Source organism: Diabrotica undecimpunctata, chromosome 7 (assembly GCF_040954645.1).
Source record: "Diabrotica undecimpunctata isolate CICGRU chromosome 7, icDiaUnde3, whole genome shotgun sequence".
Classification (NCBI taxonomy): domain Eukaryota; kingdom Metazoa; phylum Arthropoda; class Insecta; order Coleoptera; family Chrysomelidae; genus Diabrotica; species Diabrotica undecimpunctata.
The window spans coordinates 15,260,817-15,288,712 of NC_092809.1; the positions used below are offsets into that span (position 1 = coordinate 15,260,817).

Below are 27,896 nucleotides of genomic sequence, written 5' to 3' on the forward strand. Positions count from 1 at the left end.
TCATCTCAGTATATATATATATATATATATATATATATATATATATATATATATATATATCATCTCATATGTATATATATAAGAAAAAGGAAGTACTTGTGTTGGAGTCAATAAAAGGGACTATTGGTTAATCATTTATTATCTCGAGCTTTCAATTGTGTTTACAATTATTATCAAGAGCTGCAAATAAAATTAGTTTGGTTAATAAAATTGCTGCTAACATATTTCAAAAAGAATTACTACCAAAATGTCCTTATCTAGTAAATGTTTCTCTGAAATTTTAATATAATTTTGAAAAAATTTTGTTAACACAAAAGCAATTGAATTTAATAAGTTCCTGGCTTCATCTTTTCTTGTTGCGTGTAGATTGTATCTACTATTTTATCATTTGGGAACATATTTTTCACCCGTGTACAGTAATTGAATTGGCCTTTTTTTGGCTTATAGAATCCATAATTGAACTCTAATATAAAAATGAGCTTGTAACAACTGGCCTTTTCAGGTTGCACATTTTTTCATTACAAAATTGTACGTAATCCAGGTACAACCAATTTTAACTTAAACCAGATTGTATGTACTGTCTTTTAGTGCTGCTCCTACAACAATGGGAGGCCACGATTGTAAGTGATTTTATGTGCTCTCTTATAACATTTTTGACTTGTTCTGTTTTTTTGTTTAGTGGTTTCTTTTTACCACGCCGGTCTGACTCTGTACTGTAGTGCCTTCTGGCGTCTTTTTTGATAGTGCCGTCCGAATTTTTTGAGTAGAAATATTTAGTGTGGCAAAAAAAAATGTTTTGCATACTTGGATTCTGTTTCCAGAAAGCTAATGTGTTATTTCGTCTAGATTCTGCTTTACCTTGATATCGCCTTTTCACGGGCATACTTGACACACATTTTGCACATTTTTAGGTATTCTTCGAGGACTTTCTTAATGTTTTCGTGGGATATTTTATCATTGCATTTATAATGGCATTTGCAGTTGATTGGTTTCAGCGGTTTAGCAGGTATTTTCCTTCCAGATCGGTTTTCGAATTCTTTTCCCATCATCCTTAGTTTTTTCTGCTTGTTTCATTTCCAATCTTTTGGGTTTCTTTTGCGTTTTTTAGTCGAGCTCTCTTCAGTAGTTCTGACTCAACATTCTTCTCGTTTCTAGAGAACACGGTTCGTCGTCTTTGTCGCTGTTGGAGACATAACATGACGATAATGAAGTCTGTGATGTCTATTAAATAGTATGTGATACGCTAGGCTCTTGGTTTATAAATGATTTTTCTGAATCTGCTCCTTTTAAACCTTCTGTAAAGTCAGTCACCCTTTCGCGTTGTTCTGGGACTGAAAATCAGTACGGTCTTAGTAATGTTAATTGCATAGTAGGGAACAAACTATAGTTATTGAAATGAGCTTCCCACCTACTCTGAAAGTCCTCGTTTCGTTCTGACAGAACATTCTGCAATACTATGAAATCAGTTGCTGTTTCACATTGTTCTGGGTCTATAGATCAATGCTAGTCTTATTAATGTTAATTAATGTTAATAGCATAGTTCTGAACGAACTATAGGTATTGAAATGAGCTTTCAACTTACTCTAAAAGTCCTCGTTTCGTTCTGGTAGAACTTTCTGCAATACTGTGAAGTTAGTTACTGTCTCACTTTATTCTGGGTCTGAACATCAACGCTAGTCTTAGTAATGTTAATGTTTTGGCAGAACATTCTGCAATACTGTGAAGTTAGTTACTGTCTCACTTTGTTCTGGATCTGAAAATGAAACGCTAGTCTTAGTAATGTTAATGGCATAGTACTGAACGAACCATAGGTATTGAAATGAACTTTCAACTTACTCTGTAAGTCCTCGTTTCGCTCTGACAGAACATTCTGCAATACTGTGAAGTCAGTTACTGTTTCACTTTGTTCTGGGTCTGAAAATCAACGCTAGTCTTATTAATGTTAATAAATGTTAATAGCATAGTTCTGAACGAGCTATAGGTATTGAAATGAGTTTTTGACTTACTCTAAAAGTCCTCGTTTCGTTTTGGTAGAACATTCTGCAATACTGTGAAGTTAGTTACTGTCTCACTTTGTTCTGGGTCTGAAAATCAACGCTAGTCTTAGTAATGTTAATGTTCTGGCAGAACATTCTGCAATACTGTGAAGTTAGTTACTGTCTCACTTTGTTCTGGATCTGAAAATGAAACGCTAGTCTTAGTAATGTTAATGGCATAGTACTGAACGAGCCATAGGTATTTAAATGATCTTTCAACTTACTCTGTAAGTCCTCGTTTCGCTCTGACAGAATATTCTGCAATACTGTTAAGTCAGTTACTGTTTCACTTTGTTTTGGGCCTGAAAATCAAATGCTGGCTTTAGTAGTGTAATTTACACAGCTATAGTAGACATTAAAATTATTTTACAATGTAACAATAAAGTCCCTTTTAGGAAGTCGTAAAAATGATTGATTGATTCCCTATGTACGCAGTTTATTGAAACGTGAGTGAATTACTTTATTAGTATGTAGTTTTTTTAAGTTTATCGTTTTTATTAAATTTTTTCAACATTTGTAAGTAAAATGCGAATTTTTCAAAAATACACGTTCCTTATTATCATGCTGTTTATTTTGCTTAAATGATATGCCATGTGTAGACAAAGATTTCATATATCAAAATTAATCATCAAGTCATTTCATTTGCTTTTGGAGGTAAACAAAACGATGCAGCATATAATTTTTCATCACTTTTGTCAAATTAGCTAGGTATTATTAACAATTTTTTATTATATGGCACAGAAAATTTTTTGAGGCTTAGAATAAATGACCATCATATTATTTAGTGGATTCTGAACAAAATTGTGTAGCTCATTTTGCATTTTGTTAAATTTCTGGGTTAGACTAGTTGACTACCAAGACGACGATATATATATATATATATATATATATATATATATATATATATATATATATATATATATATATATATATATATAGTAAGATTTCTTAATAAATCTTTCGTAACTAAAAAACTTAAAAATGCCAGAGTCTTATTATTACATTTTGTACGGTTTTTTTACATCGTCTTTTTCTTTATTTTTGAGCGAGGTATATTGATGAGTACTCTGACCATTAATTGGAAAACTTACACTAATTTCTGCGAATTTTTAATTAGTTAAATCAAACATAACGTCAACTTACAAAAAATATGTAGAATATTTGTAAAAATAATTTTTACTGCGTAAAATCTTATTTAAAATGGACTAACAATTCTTTCTGATTAATCCCTTCACGTCCACACAGGTTTTTCTGGAATAATACAAGAAAAAAGTAGAACGAAAGGGCTCTTTTGTATGCAAAGAGACTTTCCGTTCGCGATCTCCATTATTTTCTTGGCTCTTAAGATAAAGTTTAACTCCCGGCTTAACTCTTTGTGGTTGCAAATGCTGTTTACCAGTTTATATTCTTTTCCTATGCCGAGATACAGACGTGAAGTAGATTGCAGTTAAGATTTTCTAACAGTTTGCTGACATGAAAGAAAATTAGCGCATTTGTCTTAACTGCGTCTAACATGATAAATGAAGAACTTTGTTAAATACAACAATAAACATAAAACTCTGTATATTAAATTAATAACATCTAATTTAGTTCAATTATTTGTTTATTTAAAATAAGGTATTTGCATGAATATGAATAATTTTTTTTATTTAAATTTGCGGGCTCGGTAACTATGGCCACTCGCACAAGGGCAATTACAAATAACATTACAAGAGGTATAATAGCATGTACAATTTATGTCATATAAAAATATTTTTCTAAAAACCTAAGAGCTCTGTCTATGTGGCTTGAGATGTAGCTGTCGTCTTACTTCACTACATTGTTAACATTATCTAAGATTGTGTTTCACTGTTAGTTAGCACTGGCATGTTTGACAGATAGGCCGGACATCTGATGTCACGAGGAATACCAATTTTTTAAGCGCTCGGTTAGAGAAAGATTAGGTAGGAATCATACATATTAAAATCAGACATATTACAAATTTTTAAGCGCCAAAACTTTTTGTCAATATTTGAAAATTTGATGCATCTAAGTCAGTTATAAAGAATAGGAAAGAGAGCATCAGATGTAAGCTATGATGATGTAGGAGCTAATTTTGGGTCGCTAAAGCATAGATCAATGTTGTAGAAAAACTCAGTAGTCGACAATTTTACCTCTACCGTATATGTAATTGGAACCTTACAACACAGTCATTATCACCATTGAAATCCCCGAGAAGTATGTAGGGGCTAGGTAGTTCAAATATTATGTTGAGCAGTTCTTCCTCATTGAGAGGGTAGTTGGGAGGAACGTATAAATTACAGATTGTAAGTTTATTGTAAGATGACGCCATGAGTAAGGGAGGCCTAAACGATGAAGAATGGAACAACAGAGAGGGATGGAAACAGTTGAGCGAGAGAAGACAGTGAATACTGTAGAATTCCTAAATATATATATATATATATATATATATATATATATATATATATATATATATATATATATATAAGTTTATTGTGAAGTTATAGCTATGGCTTCTAATTTAGAAAAACGTAGAAGGTGTGATGAAAAAATGTCGAAAGAAATAAATATAGAAGTACCTCCACTGGCTCTTACGCAATTAGTCCCAATATAGTGGTACCCTCTCGAAGTGTTTTTAATAAGGAAGTTTGGAATTCTTTGCATTGGTTTTTTAAAGGAATATAATGTCTGGTTTAAATTGTGATGTAAGTTGTTGGATTGTCTTAAACCGAGGGAAGAATCCATTGCAATTTCACTGAATTAGCTTGAATACGAAAATGAGACAAAAGATGAAGTGAAAATATACAGAGAGAAAAAACAAAGCATAAACGCGAGAGAAAAAGGAGGATTATGATTAATGATTAAAGGAGGAGGCACTTATATAATCTTGTATGTCATCGAAAGTAGGCTGTTGTTTTACCTTTTTTTAAGATTACATATAGTGATACGGTTTTTAGTGATTGTTTCTTGACAACTATGTAGATCTATAACAAGTCCTTTTAAATACTATCTATGTTGAAGGAAAATTTTTAATCTTCTTGTAATAGGGTGGGACATTCAAAATAGTTCAGAAGAAAAGCAATAAGTTGAGTGGAATTAAGTATAAAATTATCCGGATTATCTGTGTAAAGAGAATATCTGTGCAATTAGGTTTCATTGATCGAAGACTAGATTTGGACCTTTTTTTTGGCTGGTTTGAGTTCCATCGAGAATGTCGAAGGGAGAAAAGAAGTTGATGGGACAAGAGGAACGGATAAAAAGAGAATAAGAGGAATGTCAGGAGGACTATCGGTAAAGTATCCTTTTTTTTTGTCCTACTGTCAATATGGGCTTTGAATTATTATAATGAGGGGGGGATGGATAAATCCAAAATGATAGCTGGGGTGGATGTGTCATTAACGAGAATGGACTCAATTTCTGAAGATAGAAGTTCTTTTGATCAAGTTAAGGAGTTAAGAAAACAGTCTAGTCTGTTAGTGGATAAAAATATTTTAAAGCGTGTATTTTTATGTTTAATTAGAAGAAAAGACTGCACTCAGGGATTTTATTATTCATCCGATGTTCCGCATTTTACAAAAATAACAGTTGCTTCTAGCTGTCATCTATATACATATATATATATATATATATATATATATATATATATATATATATATATATATATATATATATATATATATATATACATATATATATATATATATAGATTCTTTTGTCAGTATAAATAAGCCGGCAGATAGGGACGATGATGGAATCAATTTTGACGTGTATTTTTCAATAATTATTTAACGATGTCAGTAGAAGTGACAAGGATGCAGATTTCATTTCATCAATATTTTTTGGGGAAAAATTTTACCAATTGCTTTAGTATATTACAAAGAATAGTATTCGAAATGGAGTGCATGACAATAGCTTGTTCCTTTTTAGGACACGAAGGGTAAGGAGGCCTAGAGATCATGATTTTGGGTTATAATTCTAGACGTTTTGAAAGATGATTGAAGCGCTGTTCATGATATGTGTAGTCCTGGTTACCAAGACTACAACACAATATGTGAGAGTACCTGAGGGACTCGGTCCCAAATTGGAAAAGATTGAGGGGCCCTTCTCCCAAATTGAAAAGCCCTATGGGTAAGGCCTGACAGGTCAGATAAAAAAAGGTTAAAAGTATTAGTTTTATCGACATGTTTAATACGAGGGACGAAATTGAAAAACCCAGAAACAGTGTCGGCAACATTTATCGTCATCAGTGGTGCTACAGCTCTAGTTGAGCCTTGACCTTCCCCAGTCTATTTCGCCAGTCGTTTCTGTTCATCTCAAACCGTTGCCAATTTGCCGCGCCGATTTTCCTTGCGTCCTCGTCCACACCGTCCCTCCATCTCAGTCGTGGTCTGCCTCTACTCCTATTTCCCACTGGGACCGATAATAGAGTTCGTCTGGGTGGGTAATTTTCATTTGCTCTTGACACATGTCCAGCCCATCTAAGCCTACCTATTTTTATGAAGGATATTACATCTCTACCATTTACTATTTTTTTATACTTCTCGTACAATTCGAAATTATATCGCCTTCTCTAAATACCATTCTCACAGAATGCGCCCTTATTCTTCTTAGTATCTTCCTTTCGAAGACGAGCAGAAGATTTGCGTCTGTTTTGGAGATGGTCCATGTTTCTGACCCATATGTCAGCACTGGTAGGATGAGTGTTCTATATATTATTAGTTTGGTTTTCTGACTTAAATTTCTGTTTTTTAGCTGCTTGCTTGGTCCAAAATAACATTTGTTTGCTAGCAGTACCCTCCGTTTTACTTCTTCAGATGTGTCATTATCGTTTGTTATGAGAGAACCCAAATATGTAAACTTATTTACTATCTCAAAATTATATTGGTCTATACTGAAGTTTTCTTCGGCGTTTCTAGCTCTATCTCTGTTATTTGGAATAGATGCTAACATTTTGGTTTTTTCCTCGTTTATTTTAAGGCCCATATTTTGTGCGGCTGTCAAGAAGGTGGAAGTCATCTCTTTAAGTCCTCGTGTAGTACGTGCGATCAAATCCAGATCGTCAGCGTAAGCCATAATCTGCCTTGATTTATTAAAGATTGTTCCCCTATTGTGTAACTCGGCATCTCTTATAGTCTTTTCTAACGCTATATTAAAGAGCAGGCACTCCAGCGCGTCTCCCTGCCTTAACCCTGCATATGTTTCAAACGCTTGTGACATACGCCTTGTATTTGCACTCTGCAGATCACTTTACTCATAGTTGTTTTTACGAGCCTTATTAATTTATGGGAAATGTTAAGTTCATTCATGGCTTCGTATAATTATTCCATCCTCGGCAACATTATTCCCTCATATACTCATATTTTTGAAAGAGTAAAAAGTTAATCCAAAACTATGCAATATGACAACAAATCTTTCAAACGTATCTCGCTTCGCCTACATTTATTGTAAAACGAACTTCTCCCATTTTAATTTTTAATTTTAATTTTCAGGACAAAAGAAATCCACTTCAGTCTACCACCTTTGCGCAGTAATTCTTTGGGAGACATAGTTTTGTCTTCAGAAGAAACGCCGTATGAAACAGAACTAGGAACAGATTCATTGTTGCTGCCTTCCGTCGGGCATAACTTCCGGTCCAACTCATTCAGTAAGTTTTACCTTTATGATATGGTAGATATAAATTTCAAATACGCATATATTAGATATTGTTAGAACGTCTTCCGTTGCCTCTTTATTACTCATTTTAAATTTTATTTTAAAGGCTGTTTGTGTTTAGAAAAAATTTATGCATTTTATATAAGACATCGTAAATATCTAACGTGACATCCTTGTATGTTAACCCGGGCATTTTATATGTATTTCTGCACTTTTATTGGCCTATATATTTTAAAATAAAAATTTTCGATCTCAGAAAAGTTTTATTACTTACTTGTTGGTATGAAGTGCCATAAACTATAAAATAAGTTTCATGCATATACTCTACATTCTACATTAATATTAGAGTAATAACTTTATACAGTATCATGCAAATCTATGGAATAAGTTCCTTATTTCACAAACAGACTACTTTAAAAAAATCTTAAAACACGTTAATTGTAATTTTTCAATTATTCTTTATTAAAAAAAAACAAAGTTGCATCCATTTCTGTAACATTTGTAACAATATTAAATTAATCATTCGTGACAATCAATCATTGTAACAATAAATTAAAATTTGTAAACAATTTAGACATTATTGTAAAAATTAATTAAGTAATTTTAATCAAATTTAAGTTAAATTTTTTGTAACATGTTTATAAATTTTAAGTTACCTAATAAATTTCCCGGAACAAAATTTTTATCCAGTTATGCTTTCAAGTTGTTTGGAAAATTGTAATAAAGTCTTTGATTTACATATTTAGGACAGTCTTATAAGAAGTGCCTTATACTGTCTACTGTATTGCATGTTTCGTATTTTGGAGGTTCACTATTTGAGAAGAGATAGGCATGAGTAAACCTACAGTGTCCAAGTCGTAGACGTGTAATAATAGTTTGGCATCTTCTACTTCTGGCTGTGGACTTAAAAAAATGTCACTTTTGATGGTTCTGCATTTAGAACTGGAATTAATCCACTCCCGATTATACGCACTTAACACCTTATTTTTGAAATAAACTTTTTGACTTATCTTTAATACTTCTCTGATTTAATGATTCTCTAATTTTGCGGTTTTCGTTCACAGACATTTCGTTTTAATATTAGCTAGCATTGCCGTTTGGTTCGGGTTTATTGTTTGTCCGGTATTTGCGACATTTTGTGCAACTAAGAACGTCTTTTCTCTCCTTTCAATGGCATTTCGATGTTCTTCTCGTCTAACATTTATTCTTCGATCGGTCTGTCCGATATACGATTTATCACTAAAGCTCGGATTTATAGGCAACAAAAATTAAAGAAAAAGGCGCCTATATAGGCACAGATTTTTATTAAAAATGGCAGGAATAATAACATTTAGGCAAAATATAGGCAATAAAGGAATATAACTTATTATTTATTGTACAAAGTGAATTAACGTAATATTAACTTAAGGCAGGTATATTTACACATCATAATTATAACATTAGTATAAATAAACTAGTAACTAAATAACTGTAAATTAATAATTAAACATTGTAACCACTTAAAATTTTATCATTAATAGAAACAACTAAATGTTTTTCAGTATTTTCGGTCTTAAAACTATGTCTTCGATCACTTCTTTGTACATTAAAAACGAACGTTCGACATCGACAGATGTAATTGGAGCCTATTTCAGAGCGGATAATAAATCTGGCATAATTTGAAATTCCTCGGAAAATGTCCCATTCAAAACTTTAGCAACATTAGATAAAAACTAAAAGCATTTATTCTTGTCGAAAACATATTTCATTTTTTTTTAAATTAATTACCGTTACTTCCAGGTGCCGATTTAATTTTCGTCTTTAAATTATCTATTAATTTTACTGACTCACATAAATTTATCTCTTGTTTTTCTAATAAGGTAATTGTGGTAACTATTAATTTATAATTGTCATTGATACAAGCGAGTTCCTGTTTCAATTTGGAATGTTTTAATATTTTTTTTGCTTCTCGAATGGCTTCGGAAATATCATCATCAAATTCTGACATAACTAATTCTATTTCACTGCAGTGTTCAAAGTAAAAAAAAAACTGCTTCGAGCCAGGTTCCCCACCTTGTAATTACTGGTTTAGGTGGCAAAGGAACACCGGAAAGTCTTTCTTTATATATTTGCACCCTCAACGGAGTCTTTACAAAAACTTTTTTCATAAAATTTTTAAAATTATTTACCAACGGAAACAGATTTCTTATTTCTTCAGCAATTCTATTTACCCCGTGGGCTACACAAGTGCAGTAAATTAAATTAGGATAAAAAATCTTTAAGTTAACAGCAGCGTTTAACATATATGCCGCAGCATCTGAAAGCATTAAAACTATTTTATTCACTAGTATAGCGTTGGAAAAAAAAAGGTTTGTTGAACTATCTTGTATAAATCGATTTATTGTTAAATTGTTTGTTTTTTTCCAATTCTTTAACGGCAACTAAATAAAGTTTTCTCGCAAAGTTTTCGTTCAAAATTCCAATCATTAAATTAGCTATATACCTGCCGCATACATCTGTCGTTTCATCCACGATAATATACAAAAAAATGCCCTCTAATTCCCGCTTAATTTTTAAAATACATTCCACATAACATTTTTCCACAGTATGTTTTCTCAATGTACTCTTGTCCGGTAAGGATTTATTAAGTTATTTTTCGAAAAAGCATTTTAAACTAGGGTTATTAACTTTATATAGAGGAATGTTGAATGTAATCATCATCTGGCATAAATCAAATTTAAATGCGTCTTCCCCTTTTTTTGAACCGCTTAAACTATTCCACAGAGATATTTGGGCTAACTTAGAGGAATTTAATTTTTCCAAATTACGTTTATGAAGTGGGGTTCCACAATGCTGGTCAATAAAGTACTTTTTTCTACTTGAAATCTGAGAATTAAGAAAAAAAAATAATTAGAATTCTAAAACCGCTTTAGAATTTATTTATATTGTGGAACGAGAAAAAAAGAGAAAAAATAAAACTTACCGATTTGCCGCATGGTTTACAAAATGCTCCATCTCCTTCTAGAGAAAGTTCCGAATAAGGTGCGATCCATAGCCTTAATTTAGATGTCATCTTTTCACACAAATGTCTAAAAGGTTTTAAAACGTGTTTCTGTATACTGCTGTTCTGTATACGCAACAAAACTAAACTAGGATATAGCAATTTGTGACTAAACTCTGATACACTAACCGACTGTACAATTGATAATAAACTAATAAAGCTTAGGGTTTTCCAAATAGTTAACCCTCAAGTCTCGATCAGGTACATTTTCCTAGAAATCTGTTATATAAACAAACCATTGATATTTTATTATTGACCCAAAATTTTATTAAAGAATGGTTTAGTAATAGAATAATATTATGGGTAGTACCATGAAATTTTAAAAAAGGCACAAATAGGCGGAATTTACGAAAAAAGACAAAAAGTGCAAAAAACAATTATAATAGGCAAAATAGGCAAAAAAGGCATTTTGCCCATAATGCGAGCTTTATTTTTCACAGTCCCCACATTGAATCTCGTATACGACCTGATTTTATCAGGAAAGGAAAATAAAGGAGAAAATCAAGAAGTGCACGAGATTTCATATGGGAACTGTGAGTCTCGTATACTTCCATTGCTACATACGTAGCTGAAACATGGACTCCTAAAAAAATTGATAGGAGTAAGATTGAAGCCTTCGAGATGTGGGTCTATAGAAGAATTCTACGCGTGTTCTAGATAGTAAATAGAACCAACCTGTCAATTCTGGAAGAGCTTTATATAAAAGGCGGGGATTAAAAATAGTAAACCTAAGCATACCTAGTAGCATACCAGTAAAATAGCATATCCAATTTACTTAGGCTACATAGCTAGAACAACGAAGACTATAGAACTATTGGTAGTAAAAGTAAAAGTAAAAGGCCGATGACTAAGAGGAAGATCTCGAATAGAATAAGCGGACCATATGAAGACTCTGGTGGAAAAATCCTTACATTAAGCTGTTTATATGGCACAGGTTTGCAGCCAAAGGAGACAGCAAGCTAACAATATTTAGAGTGTCATTATGCTCTGACAAGGGCTCAAGGAATACGGAAAAGGAGGTATTCTGAACTATGCTGTTTTGGTGTATCAATATCGTATTTAGTTCATTTTCAGGTGTTTTAATTTTGATAGTTGATTATCATTTAGGTATAGTGATCGCGGTCGATACTGTAGGTGCCATTTTGATCTTACGATAATAATATAATAATGAGTTCTGCATTCCAGTCCTCTTAATACGCTCACGTCTTCTACTTGTACGTGTGTTTTGTTTCATATAATATAATCTATAACTGACTTAGCATTTCTCGGTGTTTGGACCCAGGCGTAGTTAAGTATGGTTTTATGTTGGTAGAATCCGTTTTAAGATTTTTAGAGAGTGCTGTTCCCAGAGTTCGATTAACTGCTTCCCAATTTCATGTATTTTATGGTTTTTATATTTTCCTAATAATTCTTCTAACTTCAGGCTTTTGAACTATGGTTATACAGAAGGATCGTGAGGATGACATGGATAGACAAAGTCACCAATGAAGAAGTACTGCGGAGGATGGACACAACCGCGGATTTGGTCAACATCGTGAAGGGCCATAAGCCGCAGTACTTGGGACATATAATGAGAAATAAAAGCAGATACGAGCTACTCCAATGCATTTTGCAAGGAAAAATTGAAGGAAAAAGGGCCCCAGGACGAAGAAGAATATCCTGGTTTGCAAACCTAGAAGCATGGTATTGAAAGATCTCAACACAGCTATTCTGTATAGTAACCAACAAAGTCATCACAGCCAGAATGATCGCCAACGTTCGGAACGGAAGACACCCTAAGAATAAGAAATATTTTCCTACGACTTTGTCATTTTTTTTTCAGTTTAAGCATTAAAATCTCATAAGGATCTCATATAATATTTATTAATCTGTTTTTAATGCACTTTCTGATGGCGCATATATCCCAATGATCACGAGTTCGAATTCTTTACTCATATTAGATATTCTAATAATTTTTTCCTTGATTTTATTTTTTATTGTGTTGTTTTGGTAGATATTTTCGATTCTTTTGATTATTTCTACAGGTATCTCTGTTGCGTACAATAAGTTGATAACGTCCTTTAATTTGCGCCCGTCAAATTCCTTCTTAAGGTCCACGTAACATAGATATGCCGGTTTGTAATATTCTAATGATTTCTCTTTCACTTGCCTCATTATAAATATAGCGTCGGTACATGATCTTCCAGACCTAAAACCTTGTTGTTCTTCTGCTATTGTTATAATTTCATTTAGTTTATTAGTTATCACTTTGTTTGTAAATTTTAGAATAAATTAATTCCTCTTCCTTGTTGAAGAGCAGTATTAAGATGCTTGATCTCCATTCTTGAGGAATTCTGTAATTTTCAAGGAATTACTTAATAGACAGAATGTATACAAAATGTGAAGAAAATAGTAGCAAATCTGTTTGGGGTAAAATTTTTTTTCGGTTCAAAGGAGGTATTACTTTTTCTCTACAGTAAAATGCTAAGGCAAGCGTCACGGAGGTAGAGCCACGATACGCTGTCATGGAAGTAGCGCCACGGAATGGCAGTCACAGTAAATAGTTAGAAGAGTGCATTTACGCAATGAGGAGAGTCTGTTATACAACATGTAAACTTACTTACCACCTACTATACCACTTTTTTATTACAAGACGAGGTCAACAAGGGTGTGTGCTTTCTCCGTTTTTATTTTATTTACAGTCCTCTCTCTCTATAACGATATGCAAGGAACCGGGAATTTTCATCGTTATAAGGAGAGATCGTTATACAGAGAGAGACAAAATTCGGTACTGTAATATTAATAATACTGTACTAAATAACCTATTTTTAATTTAAAAAAATTATCAAAACGAATATAAATGAATTAACATTGTATTCCACATAGATTTATTAACGAATAATATTTGCAATATTATAACATTTACAATAAAAAAAAATAATATGCTACTGTAAAATATATTTAGCCTACATTACCAAAAAAATCTGTGACCTTGGTCTGTTTTCTTTTCCCTTTCCACTGACCTTGTCCTGAAGACGCATCGAATCTTCCACAGCACTCATATCGTCTTCCTGGTGGATGAAGAATCGATGCAGTACTTTGGCTGCATCGTATGCCTACTGAGGGGTCGGAGGTGGAGATCTGGCTCTGCTTTCACTTCCGAGTCATTGTTTTCTTCTTTTTCTACACAAACTGCTTGCAGGATGTCCTTGTCAGAAAGTCCAGATGTTGTAGCTACATTTTCATCAACTTCTTCAAAATCTGTTAGCTCTTCCGGTCCGTAGGTGATTGTTAGTTCAAACTGTCTGGCCCAAACATCTAATGGCAGGTCATCTTCATCATCAGTCAATCCTTGATCTTCCAGCCATCCTGCGTGTTTGAAGGAATGTTTTATTGTATTGCTCGTCACCTCGTCCCAGGATTTACTAATCATTAGGATGGCGTCAAGAATGTTTGGTTTAAGATCGCCATTATTCTCAACCAATTCCATCAAAAGTTTTCTCCTGTAATGGCTTTTCAAACTCTTGATGACACTTTTGTCCATGGGCCGAAGAACACTCATTGTGTTTGCTGGCAGAAAACAGACTTCGATGTTTTGAAGGTCGCGCAATACAGGATGAGCAGGACAATTGTCTACAAGCAAAAGATTTTTTTCCCTTTAAGCTCGATATCCCACTTTCTTATCGCTTCTTCAAAAATTTCCGAGGTCATCCACGCACTCTTGTTTGCTTTATATGTCACCGGTAGATTTTTTATGTTTTTAAAGCAACGCGGTTTTTTGACTTCCCTATCACTAACAATTTTCGCTTCACCGAACCTGTCATGTTAGCGGCCACTAAAACTGTAATGCGTTCCTTAGAGAGCTTTCCACCAACGCACTTTTCCAATTTAAATTTTAAAGTTTTGTATGGTGTCATTTTAAAAAACAATCCAGTCTCATCCGCATTGAAAATGTTGTCTGACCCATATCGTGCCATCAGTCCAGGCCACACGTTTTCTAGCCAATCATCCGTTACATTTTTGTTAACATCGCGAGCCTCTCCACTGATTTGTCCGTAGTTGATCTTGTGCTGCAGCTTCCACTTGCTCAGCCAATCCTCAGATGCCTTGAAATTCTCAATTCCAAGTTCAGTTGCAAAAAACTCAGCTTTTGTACTGACCACATGCCCAGAAAGTGGAATATGGTTCATACGCTGCTTCTGGAACCACTGAAGCATAGCGCGATCTAAATTTTCGTGCTGAGGTTTCCGCAACTTCTTCCTGCTACCGTCCTCCATCTCCACTTTAAGCCACTTTTTTCTGTCCTTCCATATCGTAGCCACAGTTGACTGAGGCAGGCCCGTCCGGCGAACAACATCCGATTGCTTTTCACCTTTCTCTATTGCTCGAGTTATCGATAACTTTTCCTTCACCGAGAGCACTTTACGCATTTCCAAAAACATGTTTACTGTTGACACACTAAGACACAACTCAAACTGGAAATTAAAAGTCGTCAATAGATGACAACATCTGTGTGATAACAGTTAGGTACGCCGCCCGAACAATAAACGTGAGTCACTTAATTCTCTGATAAGAAAGAGTAGAATGAGTGGCCGAATTTCTTAAGCGCAAAAATGACTTTGCCACTCGTGACTCAGGTAGTCTGAACTTTAAACACAATAACACATTTGTCATCAACTATTGAACGCTAAAAAGTTATCGCTATAAAGAGAGAACGATATCGGTATAGAGAAAGAATTAATACATTGTTCTTATGACGAACCAACCAACGTTTACTATTTTCATCGTTATAGAGGAATTATCGTTATATAGGGAATCGTTATAGAGAGAGACTACTGTATATGTAAAAAATATTTTCGGAGAATACTAGAACAGTACAGAGTTGGTTATTATACCTTAATTTTATCAACAACTATCAACGTACAAAAATCTGTAACAAACCATAATAAACACATGAGTTTGAAAATACTGACAAAGAAAACCAAATAAATTGTCATCAGCAAAAAGAAAAATCCAACTTACAATTTTATTCGTCTATTTCGTTTTAGGGATATCGCTGTGCATTTGTCTGAGAGAAATAATCTGTACTTATCTGTGTATACTTTTTTAAGGAATATATTATAACCTTTCGAGACTGGCTGAATGACGAAAGTCAATGCCACAAAAAAAAAAAAAAAAAAAAAAAAAAAAACTAACAATTTACCTATCGTCAGTATAGATGAAGAAACTGTGAAAAAAGTAAAATTATGCAAATATTTGAATATTAGATGAATGGAAAATGGGATTTATCTTACGAAATTAAAAGAAGAATAAAGGAAGCTAGAACATCATTCAAAAAGTTGCAAAATGTGTCAATCCACAGAGAGTTAAGAATTTTCTGAAGGAAAGATTTATTACGCTGTTATGTCTTTAGTATTCTTTACTGTGAAAAGAGATTATGACCTTTCGCTAACATGATGTGAAGCGTGCATTTCCATAACGTTGTAAGTGCCAATATGCCTCATTTGGTTTTTTTAAGTTAAATGAGTTGCAAGTGCCATGTTCCATCGCCTAAAATTTATTTCATGTCGATATGGCTATCGACGGCGTGAAAAGTGGGGATAAAGTAGCGGTGCAAGTCATAACGTTGTAAGTATCGTAGTGCAATTCTGTTAAATGTAGAGTGGCGCATCAGTTACTAAATTATTTTTGTTTGGACGTGTTGGGTTGGGTTTAAACATAAGTATTTGGAACGAATATGGATGAAACTACAGAAAAACTGTCCAAAAAGAAAAGAAGAGTTGTTGATAGTTGGAAAAAAAATAAAACCAAGAAAATGAGAAACTCTGGCGAAGAATATGTTTCTCTAGTCAATAAAAAGACCGTTACAAAGAAAATGCCACCAGCTGATGTAAGTATGGTTTAAAGAGATACCTATCTAAATAGACGTTAAAACATAAATAATTTTTTTTTGTTTAAATCTATCTAAATAATCCAAAATTGTTTTAGGTAAAATGCAAGTGTCCACTAGCATGTAGATCCATAAGACTGGAATACCTTGTTGAGTTGTACAATCATTTCTATGAAATGGCTGATTATAGTAAGCAGCAAAGTTACCTACAAAGGTTTATTCATCCCCAATTAATCAAAAGGAGACGTCATGGTCAGTACGAACATCCCAGTGAAAGTAGGAGAAAGCACTCTTTCACCTACCATTTACTTTTGCCTGGAGGATCTGAAATAAGGGTTTGCCTCAAAACATTTTGTAGTACGTTTGCCGTAACTCCAAGAAGAGTGCAACTTTTGGGAGAAAAAATTCTTGATGGTAAAATGGATATGTCAGAAAAACGAGTAGGGGCTCGACAAAATATTTTCAAGACTGTCTGGACTAACAAGATTATAGAGCATATCGAAAGTTTTCCAAAAATTGAGAGCCACTACGCAAGGGCGAAAACCCCGGATAAGCTCTTCTTGTCACCGGATTTAAACGTAAGTAGAATGTACCGTGCATTTTTAGAGAAATATTGTGCGGATTATCAGCCGCCTAACAAACCACGAGTGACTAGACAATGGTATAATGAAATTTTTATATCAAAATTTAACTTATCTTTTGCAAGGCCTAAAGTAGATACATGCTCCACATGTTATAGTTTGGCTGTTCAAATAAAATCAGGAGATAAAGCTGCTGTAACAGAACAGGAGCTTCATCATCGAAGAGCAGAGGCTGCTACAAAAGCAATGTCAACTGAGACCAAAAATGCATGTACAAGTAATTGCTATGTTCTTTCCTTCGATATGCAGCAGCAAATGTACATTCCCCAATTAACTCACTCCGAAATGTACTATTCACAACAGCTTGCAGTGTGTAACTTAGGAATTCACGATTCCATCACAGGAAAGGAATTCATGTGTTTATGGACTGAGGACTTTGGGGGAAGGGGTGTCTTGGAAATTAGCTCCTGTTTATATACTTACCTTACTAAGGAAATTGGCAATCACGGAAAGAAAAAGCTTATTTTGTGGTCGGATAATTGTGGGGGTCAAAATAAAAATCAGTTCATGATCGCCATGTATTTGACCATACTAGCAAATAACGTTTTTGAGGAAATTATTGATAAATTTCCTGTAAAAGGACACACTTTCCTTAATTGCGACAGAGATTTCGCAATCATAGAAAAACGTAAAAAAGTGTGTAAGGCTTATACATTGATGAATGTTGTTAACATCATTACTAGTGCGGCCCAGAAAAATCCATTCTCGTGCATGGTGGTTAAGGACTTTTATGATTTCAAAACCGTTGCCTGTGATAAACTGAACACAAAGAAGTTAGGAATTTCAACAGCTACGCAGCTTCGTCTTACAAGAGAGAAATTTGGTACGGTGATGGTGGCTAAAGGACATAGTGAGCTCGCTGGATGGAGTGAGACCAATGTACTCAAATCTGGAGTTATATTAGAAGACTTTAAAATCATAGACCTTCAAAAAACTATAACTCACTTTGGTATCCCAGAGAAAAAAAGAACAGATATTGAAAAAATGTTCCCTTATCTTCACGATGATGCCAAGAAGTATTTTAAAGAAAAATTAGGTCAACCAGGGCAAGTTTCTACTGTAGGAAACAACGGTTAAAAATCTGGCACTTAAAACGTTTTGACTTGCAAACCTGATGGCACTTACAACGTTTTGACCTTAGACAGATTTTTGAATTTTTTTTTAAGTAAGCTTTGTTTATTGTTCCTTTGCGGTATGTTTGTATTATATAATACCTTTAAACTAATCCTTTTTCAGTATGTTACATTATAAGAAATAAACATGTTCGATAAAAAACTGTTTTTTACTCCTCCTGAAAAATTTATAATTTGGCACTTACTACGTTATGAAAATGCACGCTTCATGTGTAAAAGAACTGATGCTTTCGAGATGAGTAGACAACGTGATGGGAAATCTAAAATATGAAATAATAACTGTAATTATTCAGTGGAAATAAAAGGAAAACGTAATCCTAGACGACTAAGAATATTCTATTTCAAGAAGCTGCGCTTGTGGTATGAGGTCTACAATGTTATTGTATAAAACGGCAAGCAAAAAAAAAGAATAACAATTCTTATATTTTTTTTAATTCACTCAGGCATCTTTAAGCCAAATTTTATTTTACATTTAATGTACTAAACATTAATTTCTATTGTCTTTTTAGGTTGTTATGGTTTAGGCGTAATAGAACCAGCGCTTTACAAAAGCACGCTTGATTTAGACGAGATCCAATGGCCAGAGGGACATATAGGCCGATTATGGTTTTCGCTTCGATACGAACCTTCAACTGAAAAATTATTGGTCTCCCTCTTGAAAGCAAAGAATTTGCCGTCAAGAACTATTGGAACAGTCAACAGTTGCGATCCCTTTGTGAGGTAATTTGTAGCAAAAAAAAATAAAATGTTTATACAAGTGTTTTTTGGAATAACACGGCATTACAAAACTCTAAATTATTGGGTAATTACTTTGATCACTACTATATCGCACACTGTTGTTGAAATGCCACTTCTACTCTTTTAGGCGTCCTTAATAATGTATTATGCAATTGTATTGTGTGTCCAGGCTGTCTTGCGTGGTGTACTGGCAAGATCTGAACAATGTTACAATGGAAATGCCACAGCGACTGGTTAAAATTTTATCGATCTCATGAGTAAAGCAAAAAATGGTAAAAACTAAAGCATTTTCAGCAAAAGAAAAAATTGTATATGAAAGCTGCACTCTTATTGATTGGTCACTTTGATCAAACGCTATCGAATTTTTACCGTCGAGTTGTTACAAATTTTATTTAAAAAATTAATTTCGTGCGTAACTGACATTAAAATCGTCGATCGTTTCAAGTATTGTTTCTGAGAAAACAGTTCATTCTATACAAAAAGTGCTTAATAACATTTTTGTTGACAATTATCTCAGCTGTATTTCTTGTTAAAAATATTTTTTTCTGCAGCGTTCAGATTCTAGATAAATGATAAAACCTAAGACTAGGCGCACACATATCGAATTTGGACGGTCGAACTTTTATCGATGATGCTTTGCACGCACACTACATGACATTTATTCGATGACGTTTGTTAATCTACAAAGGTTTATTAGGTGGAGTACACAACATCACAATGAACAACACAGAACTACGTACGTTGAGGAATGTCCAAAAAACGCAACTGGTCCTCTGGTCGATCGACGAAGATCGATGTGTGTGCGCGCGTTCGTTTGGTACTATACGCCTTGGAACGACGGCAACGACCACGGCAGCCGTCAATGCAGTGACATTCATCGATCGCCACACGACTTCGATGCCGTGCCGTTTGGCGATCGATGTGTGTGCACGCTCACATTGTTTCTTCGCGCCACCAAAGGAATTTGTTCGGTCGAACTTTTAAAAACTCGATGTGTGTGCGCCTAACGTTAGGATAGAAGTTTTTTGGTGGTGCAATCTAAAGACCAAATCAATCAATGTTATTTATCGATTGAAATATAAAAATAAATATTTTATTTACCTAAGATTGAATTATTCACAATAGTCATAGTCATAGTCATAGTCATCTTTATTGATCCTTTAAGACATTCAAAATAAATGTATAGGATACGTCACTACAGAATTTGGTATAAAAAAACATTAATGTGTATAATACAATATTCACAGTGTAAAAAAAAATTGACAAAACATAAAATATATAAAATAACATTTTTACAAGTAAAATATGAAGCTATTGCAGTTTGTCCTCAAGATATTCATTTATAGAATAATATGCTTTTCTTAAGAGTAAATCTTTAACATTTTTTTTAAATTTAGAGATAAGTGGTATTTCTTTCACAGTTTTTGGCAAATGATTGTATAAGGTCAGTCCCATATATCTGAAGCAATTTTGAAATTTGGATGTTCTGTGTTTAGGAACTCGTAAAGATTCAGCACTTCTTGTATTGTAGTAGTGATTGTCTGAATTTACTGGAAATGAATTGATTTCCCCTTTGACATAAAGTAAACATTTATAGATATATAGGCAGTAGAAAGTTAAAATTTGATGTTTAATAAACACTGGTTTACATGACTGTTGATAATCCAAATTAAAAATTTTACGGATAATTTTTTTTTGGTTAATGAACACTTTGTTACTATCTACTGAGTTCCCCCACAAAATTACATTGTAGCACATGTGGCTGTAAGCAAGGCTATAATAAACGTTCATTAATGCCGAGATGGGTAGTGTGTTTTTAATTCTAGATATAGCATAAAAAGCTTTATTCATTTTCATGTTCACTGAATTCACTTGCTCTGACCATTTGAGATTACAATCAATGAATACACCCAAAAACTTTGTAGAGTGAGTGGAAGATAACATATTGTTTCTATCGTGGATGGTTAAGATATAGTCATATTTAGATGAGTTGTATAAATGAAAATAAATAATTTGCGTCTTATCAATGTTTAATATTAGTCTGTTGGTATTACACCAGCGTATAAAGCAGTCAACAACAGTCTTCATTGTCATTTTTAATTCCTCTAGTGTACGTGCAGAGACTATTAACGAGGTATCATCAGCAAACATTGATATTGTAAGTGCCCTTATGTGATCTGGTAGGTCATTAATAAAAATAAGGAATAATAATGGTCCCAGCACGGATCCCTGTGGTACTCCTTTATTTGTCGTGTATGGTTCTGAGCTTGATTCTTTCATCTTAACAACACTCTTCCTGTCACTTAAGAAATTTATTATCCATTCTAGAAATATCCCTCTAAAACCAACGTTATATAATTTATTGCGAATAAATGTTATGTCTAAGCAGTCAAAAGCACGTGATAGATCAAAAAATAGTCCTGCCACGTGGTTTCTACTATCTAATTCATCATAAATACGCTCAAACAAGCTGCATGCAGCCGTGAGTGTTGACTTTTTTGATCTAAAGCCGTGTTGGGTTGGAGTTAATAAATTGTATTCTTCTATAAAATTTAACATTCTGTTGTATACAACCTTCTCTATTACTTTTGAAATTATGCTAAGGACAGATACTGGTCTATAATTTGAAATATCATGAGGGTCATTCTTTTTGAAGATTGGAATAACTTTTGCCATTTTAAATATGGATGGAAATTGGCTGGTTGTTATTGAAAGATTAACTAAATGGGTTAAAGGAATCGATATATGATCACTTATCAGTTTTATTATTTTTACAGATATGTTATCAATACCAGTACTAGGCTTATTTTTTAGTTGATCGATTGTATTTTTTATTTCAATTGGAGTTACGGGTAAAAAGAAAAATGTTTTGTTACACATTTTTGAGGTAGTACAAGAAGAAGGTAACGATGTGCCAAAATGAGTTTGAAGATTGTATTCTGTAATTGTAGCAAAATATGAGGCAAACGAATTAGCAATATCACAAGACTTGGTAATAATTTTATTATCATAATGTAGAATAATATCAGACCTGTTCTTTTGCCTACCAGTTTCACTGTTTACTAAATTCCAAATTGTTTTTGGTATATTGTAAGATTGATTAATTAAGTCACTATGAAAGTTTTTTTTAGTATTTATTAATAGAGAATTATATTCTTTTTTGCCTGTTTATAGGTATCTTGAGACTCGAGACTCCCTATATTTTTTGCTATCCAGTGTAGATTTTTTAGTTTTTCACTAGCGTGTCTTACCTCATTTGTTACCCATGTAGCCTTATTTGTTTTGTGTGCTTTATACCGTGTTTTTATTGGACAATATAAATTTAGATTGTAATCTAAAATGCTAACAAATGAATTTGTGGCATATTCAGCATTCAATTGTGAATAAACTTCATCAAAAACTGTAGAAGAAATCCCTACTTTAAACATCCGCATATTTTCATCTGACATATCCCTGTAACTGATGGGTTTTTTATCTTTTTTCGATACTTTATTGGCTTGCAAATTTACACTAAGTGAAAATACTTTATGCTTTATTTATAATAAGATATTATAAATAAGCGAGAACGTATCTGATCAACTTATATTAATTTATTTTCGCTGTTCAGAAAGAGAAAATTTTGCCATAAAAGGAGCATCCGCTTACCTAATATTCTTAATTCCAAAGCCGTTTATTGTTGTACCGGCAGTTTCGTTTAGAAGCAATGTTTCGGGTTTCTTTAAATATATCCATTTTGACGACTACCCTTTGTAGTTTCTTGATGAATATAACAGAAGCTCTTTTGCCTCTTTGCCTTGAAATACCCGTTTGAAAAATGCCAACTGTTCTTTATTGAAATAAATTTATTTTTCAAACAAAACTTTCACTGATTAACTGCGAAAAAACCTAAAATATGCTAGTATTATACAAAATACTTTTTATATATCGCTCTCCGACTTCGTTGGGGCTATAACCCCGAAATCGCGCAAACTTTTCAGGAGAGTAAAAACAAAATTTTATGTGAACTTTTCATTTTTTTTCTCTGGAACTACAGTATCTAAGTTAACCAAATTCTGCACTCATGTTGGCTATATATGTAGCTATGTAATGCTTGTATTTATTTTCAGTTATTGACATTGCTTTACCCTGAAATTTACCCTTAAAATATGATAAGGCGCTATTGCTGAGGCGCCCATAATTAAAATTCGAGGCTTAGGGCCTATGAACCTGTATTAATTCATTGACATAGACATCGTTTTCTTGAACATTAAACGAAAAAAAACTGCAAAATTGAAAAATATTGGTCGCTATATTGTACTGTATTTAATAAACTAAATTTGTCATTTTATAAATATACAAATGAGGATACACATGAAATGAGGAATATACAAATGAGGATAATTTTTTCACGTGAAATTAGAACGTACTATTTTGAAAGTCAAGAAGTAGCAAGTATCAATCAAACAAAGTTTAACGAAACAAAAAACAAATACTGGCCAAACTATGATTCTATATTTACTGATGGATCAAAGTCAAAAGAATATACCGGCTGTGCCTTTTACCATGTGGAAGAAAATACTGACAAAAAATTTATTCTACCAAAGGAAGCTTCCATATACACTGCAGAATTAACAGCAATTGTGCAAGCTATGAAATACATACTCGGCTCTAACCACGACAAATTCATAATATGTACGGATAGCAAAAGTGCAGTAGATAAATTTAAAAAAATAAACATAAATAGATCAGTTAATCATATTGAAGCAAATATCCTGTATTTACATAATGAGATACACATCAAGAATAAAGTCGTCATATCTCTATGGGTAAAGGGACACGCAGGTATAACAGGTAATGAAATAGTAGATCCCTTAGCAAAAACAGCCCCAACATCAGGAGAAGAACTAAATCTTAAACTACCCCCGTCCGACCTATTCTTAATCCAAAGAAACAAAATAAATGAGATGTGGCAAAACCTACACAACGCTTCAACAACCGAAACAAACTTTTGTAAACACCAGCAAAGAATTCCCAGAAAACCATGGTTTCACAAAATATCAAACAGAAACTTTGTCGCCACAATATATCGAGTAAGTGCTAATCATGCTCTAACACCTTATTATAAGCACAAAATGAAAATTACAGACGATCCACGTTGTAGTTGTGGTAAAACGGGTACATTAGTACATGTTTTACTTGAATGTCCAATAAATAATGTAAACATTAATAAACTATATACAAACTTAATTCACTACAAGATAAACCTTCCAATAGACCTAAATTGTATTATTTTTTCAGGAAATAATGATATCCTTTATGTACTTCATCAACACATCATAAACTGTAAACTAAAACTGTAAAATTACTAAAGAATTTTGTAAGCAATTCTGCGAAAGAAACTAAATGTAAAACACACAAAGAGGGCTGAAACCTCCGAGGGGATGAACCGGGTTGACGCCCTAGCGCGGGAAAAAAAATATATAAACACCTTACACATTTTATATATTACTAACAAAACAAATGAATACATCATGCTCAGGTTTGATACTATGAAACATTTTACACAAATTAATGATTCAATCTAACATAGTCTGGCTAATTGGTTCTCGCCAAAGCCATAAATTCCACGAAAAAAAAAAATGAGGATATTATTCTAAAAAACTAAACACTGTAATAATTGTTTAAAATGATAAGATGATTCATGACTTTAAAATAGTTCTTAAAATGGGACCATAAGCTTCGGGAATGACTCGCTGACTAAGCAAGTCTTCAATATCACGTTTTTTCCTTTCGTCAATATCATTTTTTTTTTCTTGTAGGCATGCTTCAATAATAATTTGACAGGTTTTTTGTTACTTTGTCGCTGTTTGAAGAAAACTTTTTTCATTTCATCTATGTCTTCGTACGAAGTAGCTATTAAGTAGTAGTCCGGCCTTTCGTACCTTGCAATCTTGATTTCAGTAAGCTTATGCTTCTGACTAGCTTCATCAACATCAAAGTTGGTACCGATTTGTTTTTGGAGTGCCTTGAAATCATAAAAATCTGCATGAGATATTTCTTTCACTTTAAATGGTTTTCCGGTCTTCTTTGCTTCTCTAATTAGAGTCACATATTGCTGAGGTATATAAATCGGTCCACGTTTTAGGTGTCGCTTTACCTGTTTCTCTATGACAGAATGAACTGCGTCTCCTTTGCTTTGCGTATGGCCACAAATAAGAAATTTATGGTTAATTGCCTTAATTTTTAGTGCACTTAACGCAAAATTAAACATAGCTATAACAAATCTATTTTTATTTTGTCCACAGCAGTTGTCACTGTAAAAAGTGACCTCAAGGCAGTTGTTGTCATGTTTTGTGCTCAAATCTTTCAAATAATCATAGACGCATGAAGCAATTTCATTGGCCCCTCTGTTTCCCTCACCTTGATGCCAAAAATAGCACTTTGTATCACCAGAAATTATGTTAGTGATAGTAAAATTATGGGAATTGATTTTCGATTTGTAGTAAAATATTGATGCTTCGCCAATTGGGCAGGGCATCACGGCTTGTAAATCAAAGCAACGCAGAACGAAATTTTGATCTGCCTTTTCTTTATCTTTATCAATTTCCTTGCTCATTCTACTTAGTACTTTCTGGTACTGATGTTCCCAGTACTTTTCGGCAATTCCTTTATCTTCTGGTGAATTTTTGAAAGCTTCGCACAAATTGCACTGGTCTTTCTTGGCTATAAAAAAAGAGATATTGAATTCATAATTAAAAATTCTTGAAAACATTTGCAAGTTCACAAATTTTTTGCCTTCTCCTGTCTGCTTCTAGACGTGTGTTCTGGATCTGGTTCCAAGGAGCCATCATGATTCAATTTTCCAAGCACCGTTCGAATAGGTCTGTCTGATATGCCAAGGGTATTCATGAAAAACGTCTTACAGATTCTCTGCTTTTTCTCCAAGTGAAAGAAGTTAAACGCATTGTTCAGTTTTCTAGGATTCTCCTTATTCGTATACCTGACTTTTGGGGCAATAACCGACATTGATTTAGCGAGGAAGCTTCGTTGAGCTTCCAAATAGCCAAGTTCCCAATAATTATTGAATAAAATTTCACGCACCTCTGGTCCAATTTTTGTTCCACATTTAAAAGTACATTTCTTAGTACATGTTGTGCACTCAATGTAACCAGGGCCATCAAATTCAATTTCTGACGTTATAGAATGATCACCGTCCTTTGCTACTTCGTATTGCATGGAATTGTCGGGAACTAGGCGCAGCATCAAGGCGGCTCTTGAATTGGTAATCATTGTGCTAAAGAAATAGAAAGAAAAATATTAATTATGTTTGTTTAATGTATTTATACATACTGCAGCCCATGTACTCTCGACCACAGCGTAACGTAAACTGTCTTGTGGCCACCTTGCTGTCGCAGGGAGCGGAAAAACCGGAAAATGTCATAACAACATAGGCGCGATATCTTGATTTTAAGATAACTAAATTATATACAATTATTGCACAATGAAGACACCTAAATGAACATATTAGGTCAAAAAAACAATTTCCATTTTTTTAGGGTTATGGCACTAACGAAGTCATCATCATCATCATAAGTGGCTCGACAATCCGTTGTGGATCTTGGCCTGCTCACAAAGAAGTCGCCACTCCTGTCGATTCCTGGCAACTTCCCTCCATCTTCTAACCCCTAGAATCTGTAGGTCTTCTTCCACATCATCAATCCATCTCATTCGTGGTCGTCCTCTGCTTCTTGTGCCCTCTGGTTTTGAAAATGTTAATCTCTTCGTGTATTCGTGATCTGACATCCTAGCAATGTGTCCAGCCCATCTAAGTCTCTGCACTTTAACGAATTTCACAATATCTGGATCGGTGTATAACTGATACAGTTCAAAGTTGTATCTTCGACGCCATAGCCCATTTTCATTTACGGCCCCAAAAATCTTCCTAAGAATTTTTCTCTCAAAAATACCAAGAAGTCTTTTATCATTTTGAGATAAGATCCACGTTTCAGCCCCATATATCAAAACTGGTCTTATTAAGGTCCTGTATATATTAAGCTTTAGTGCACGTTTTATATTTTTATTTTTTAAATGTCTCTGGAGGCCGTGAACAGTTCTGTTTGCTATTGCTATGCGTCTTTTTATTTCGTCGCTTGTCGTGTTTGTTGCGTTTACTAGCGATCCAAGATATGTAAATTCTTTGACTTGCTCAAAGGTATGGTTGTTAATTTGAATTCTTTGTTGGATATTTCGAGGGTTTTTAGAAACCAACATATATTTGGTTTTTTCCTCGTTTACCACAAGTCCTAATTCACTTGCTGCGTCCGCAAGCCTTGTAAAACACTGCACCATGTCTCTCATACTTCTGCCCACTATAACTATATCGTCAGCGAATGCGAGAATTTGCGTCGATCTATTAAAAATAGTTCCATTCATTCTAATATTTAATTGTCTCATTGCCTTTTCCAAGACAATATTAAAGAGCAGACACGCCAACGCGTCCCCCTGTCTTAGACCATTATTAATGTCAAAGAACGTAGAGTTTTCTCCTTCAATTCTAACGCATGAGCTTACGTTTTGCATTGTTAGGTGGGTCAACTTAACTAACTTAGGTGGGATCCCAAAGTCTATCATTGCATTATATAATGCAGTTCTTTTCACACTGTCATAGGCTGCTTTGAAGTCAATGAAGAGATGGTGTGTTTCTATGTTATATTCTAGTGACTAACGAAGTCGGAGAGCGATATTTTCCAAGAATTTATCTACTAAATCAGCATTTCCCAAAGTTTTTTGGTGAGCACTATTCAGCAG

The 27,896-nt window shown here is 33.7% G+C and overlaps 1 protein-coding gene across 1 annotated transcript in view; it reads left to right on the forward strand.

Moving 5' to 3' along the window:
* The window catches only part of LOC140446197 (synaptotagmin-15-like), a 712,326-nt gene that overhangs the window by 421,782 nt on the left and 262,648 nt on the right, over nucleotides 1-27,896 (forward strand). Inside the window, exons 5-6 of the mRNA XM_072538735.1 lie at nucleotides 7,526-7,680; nucleotides 18,881-19,091. Of these exons, the coding sequence (XP_072394836.1) occupies nucleotides 7,526-7,680; nucleotides 18,881-19,091 (366 nt within the window). The remainder of the gene's footprint in view (nucleotides 1-7,525; nucleotides 7,681-18,880; nucleotides 19,092-27,896) is intronic.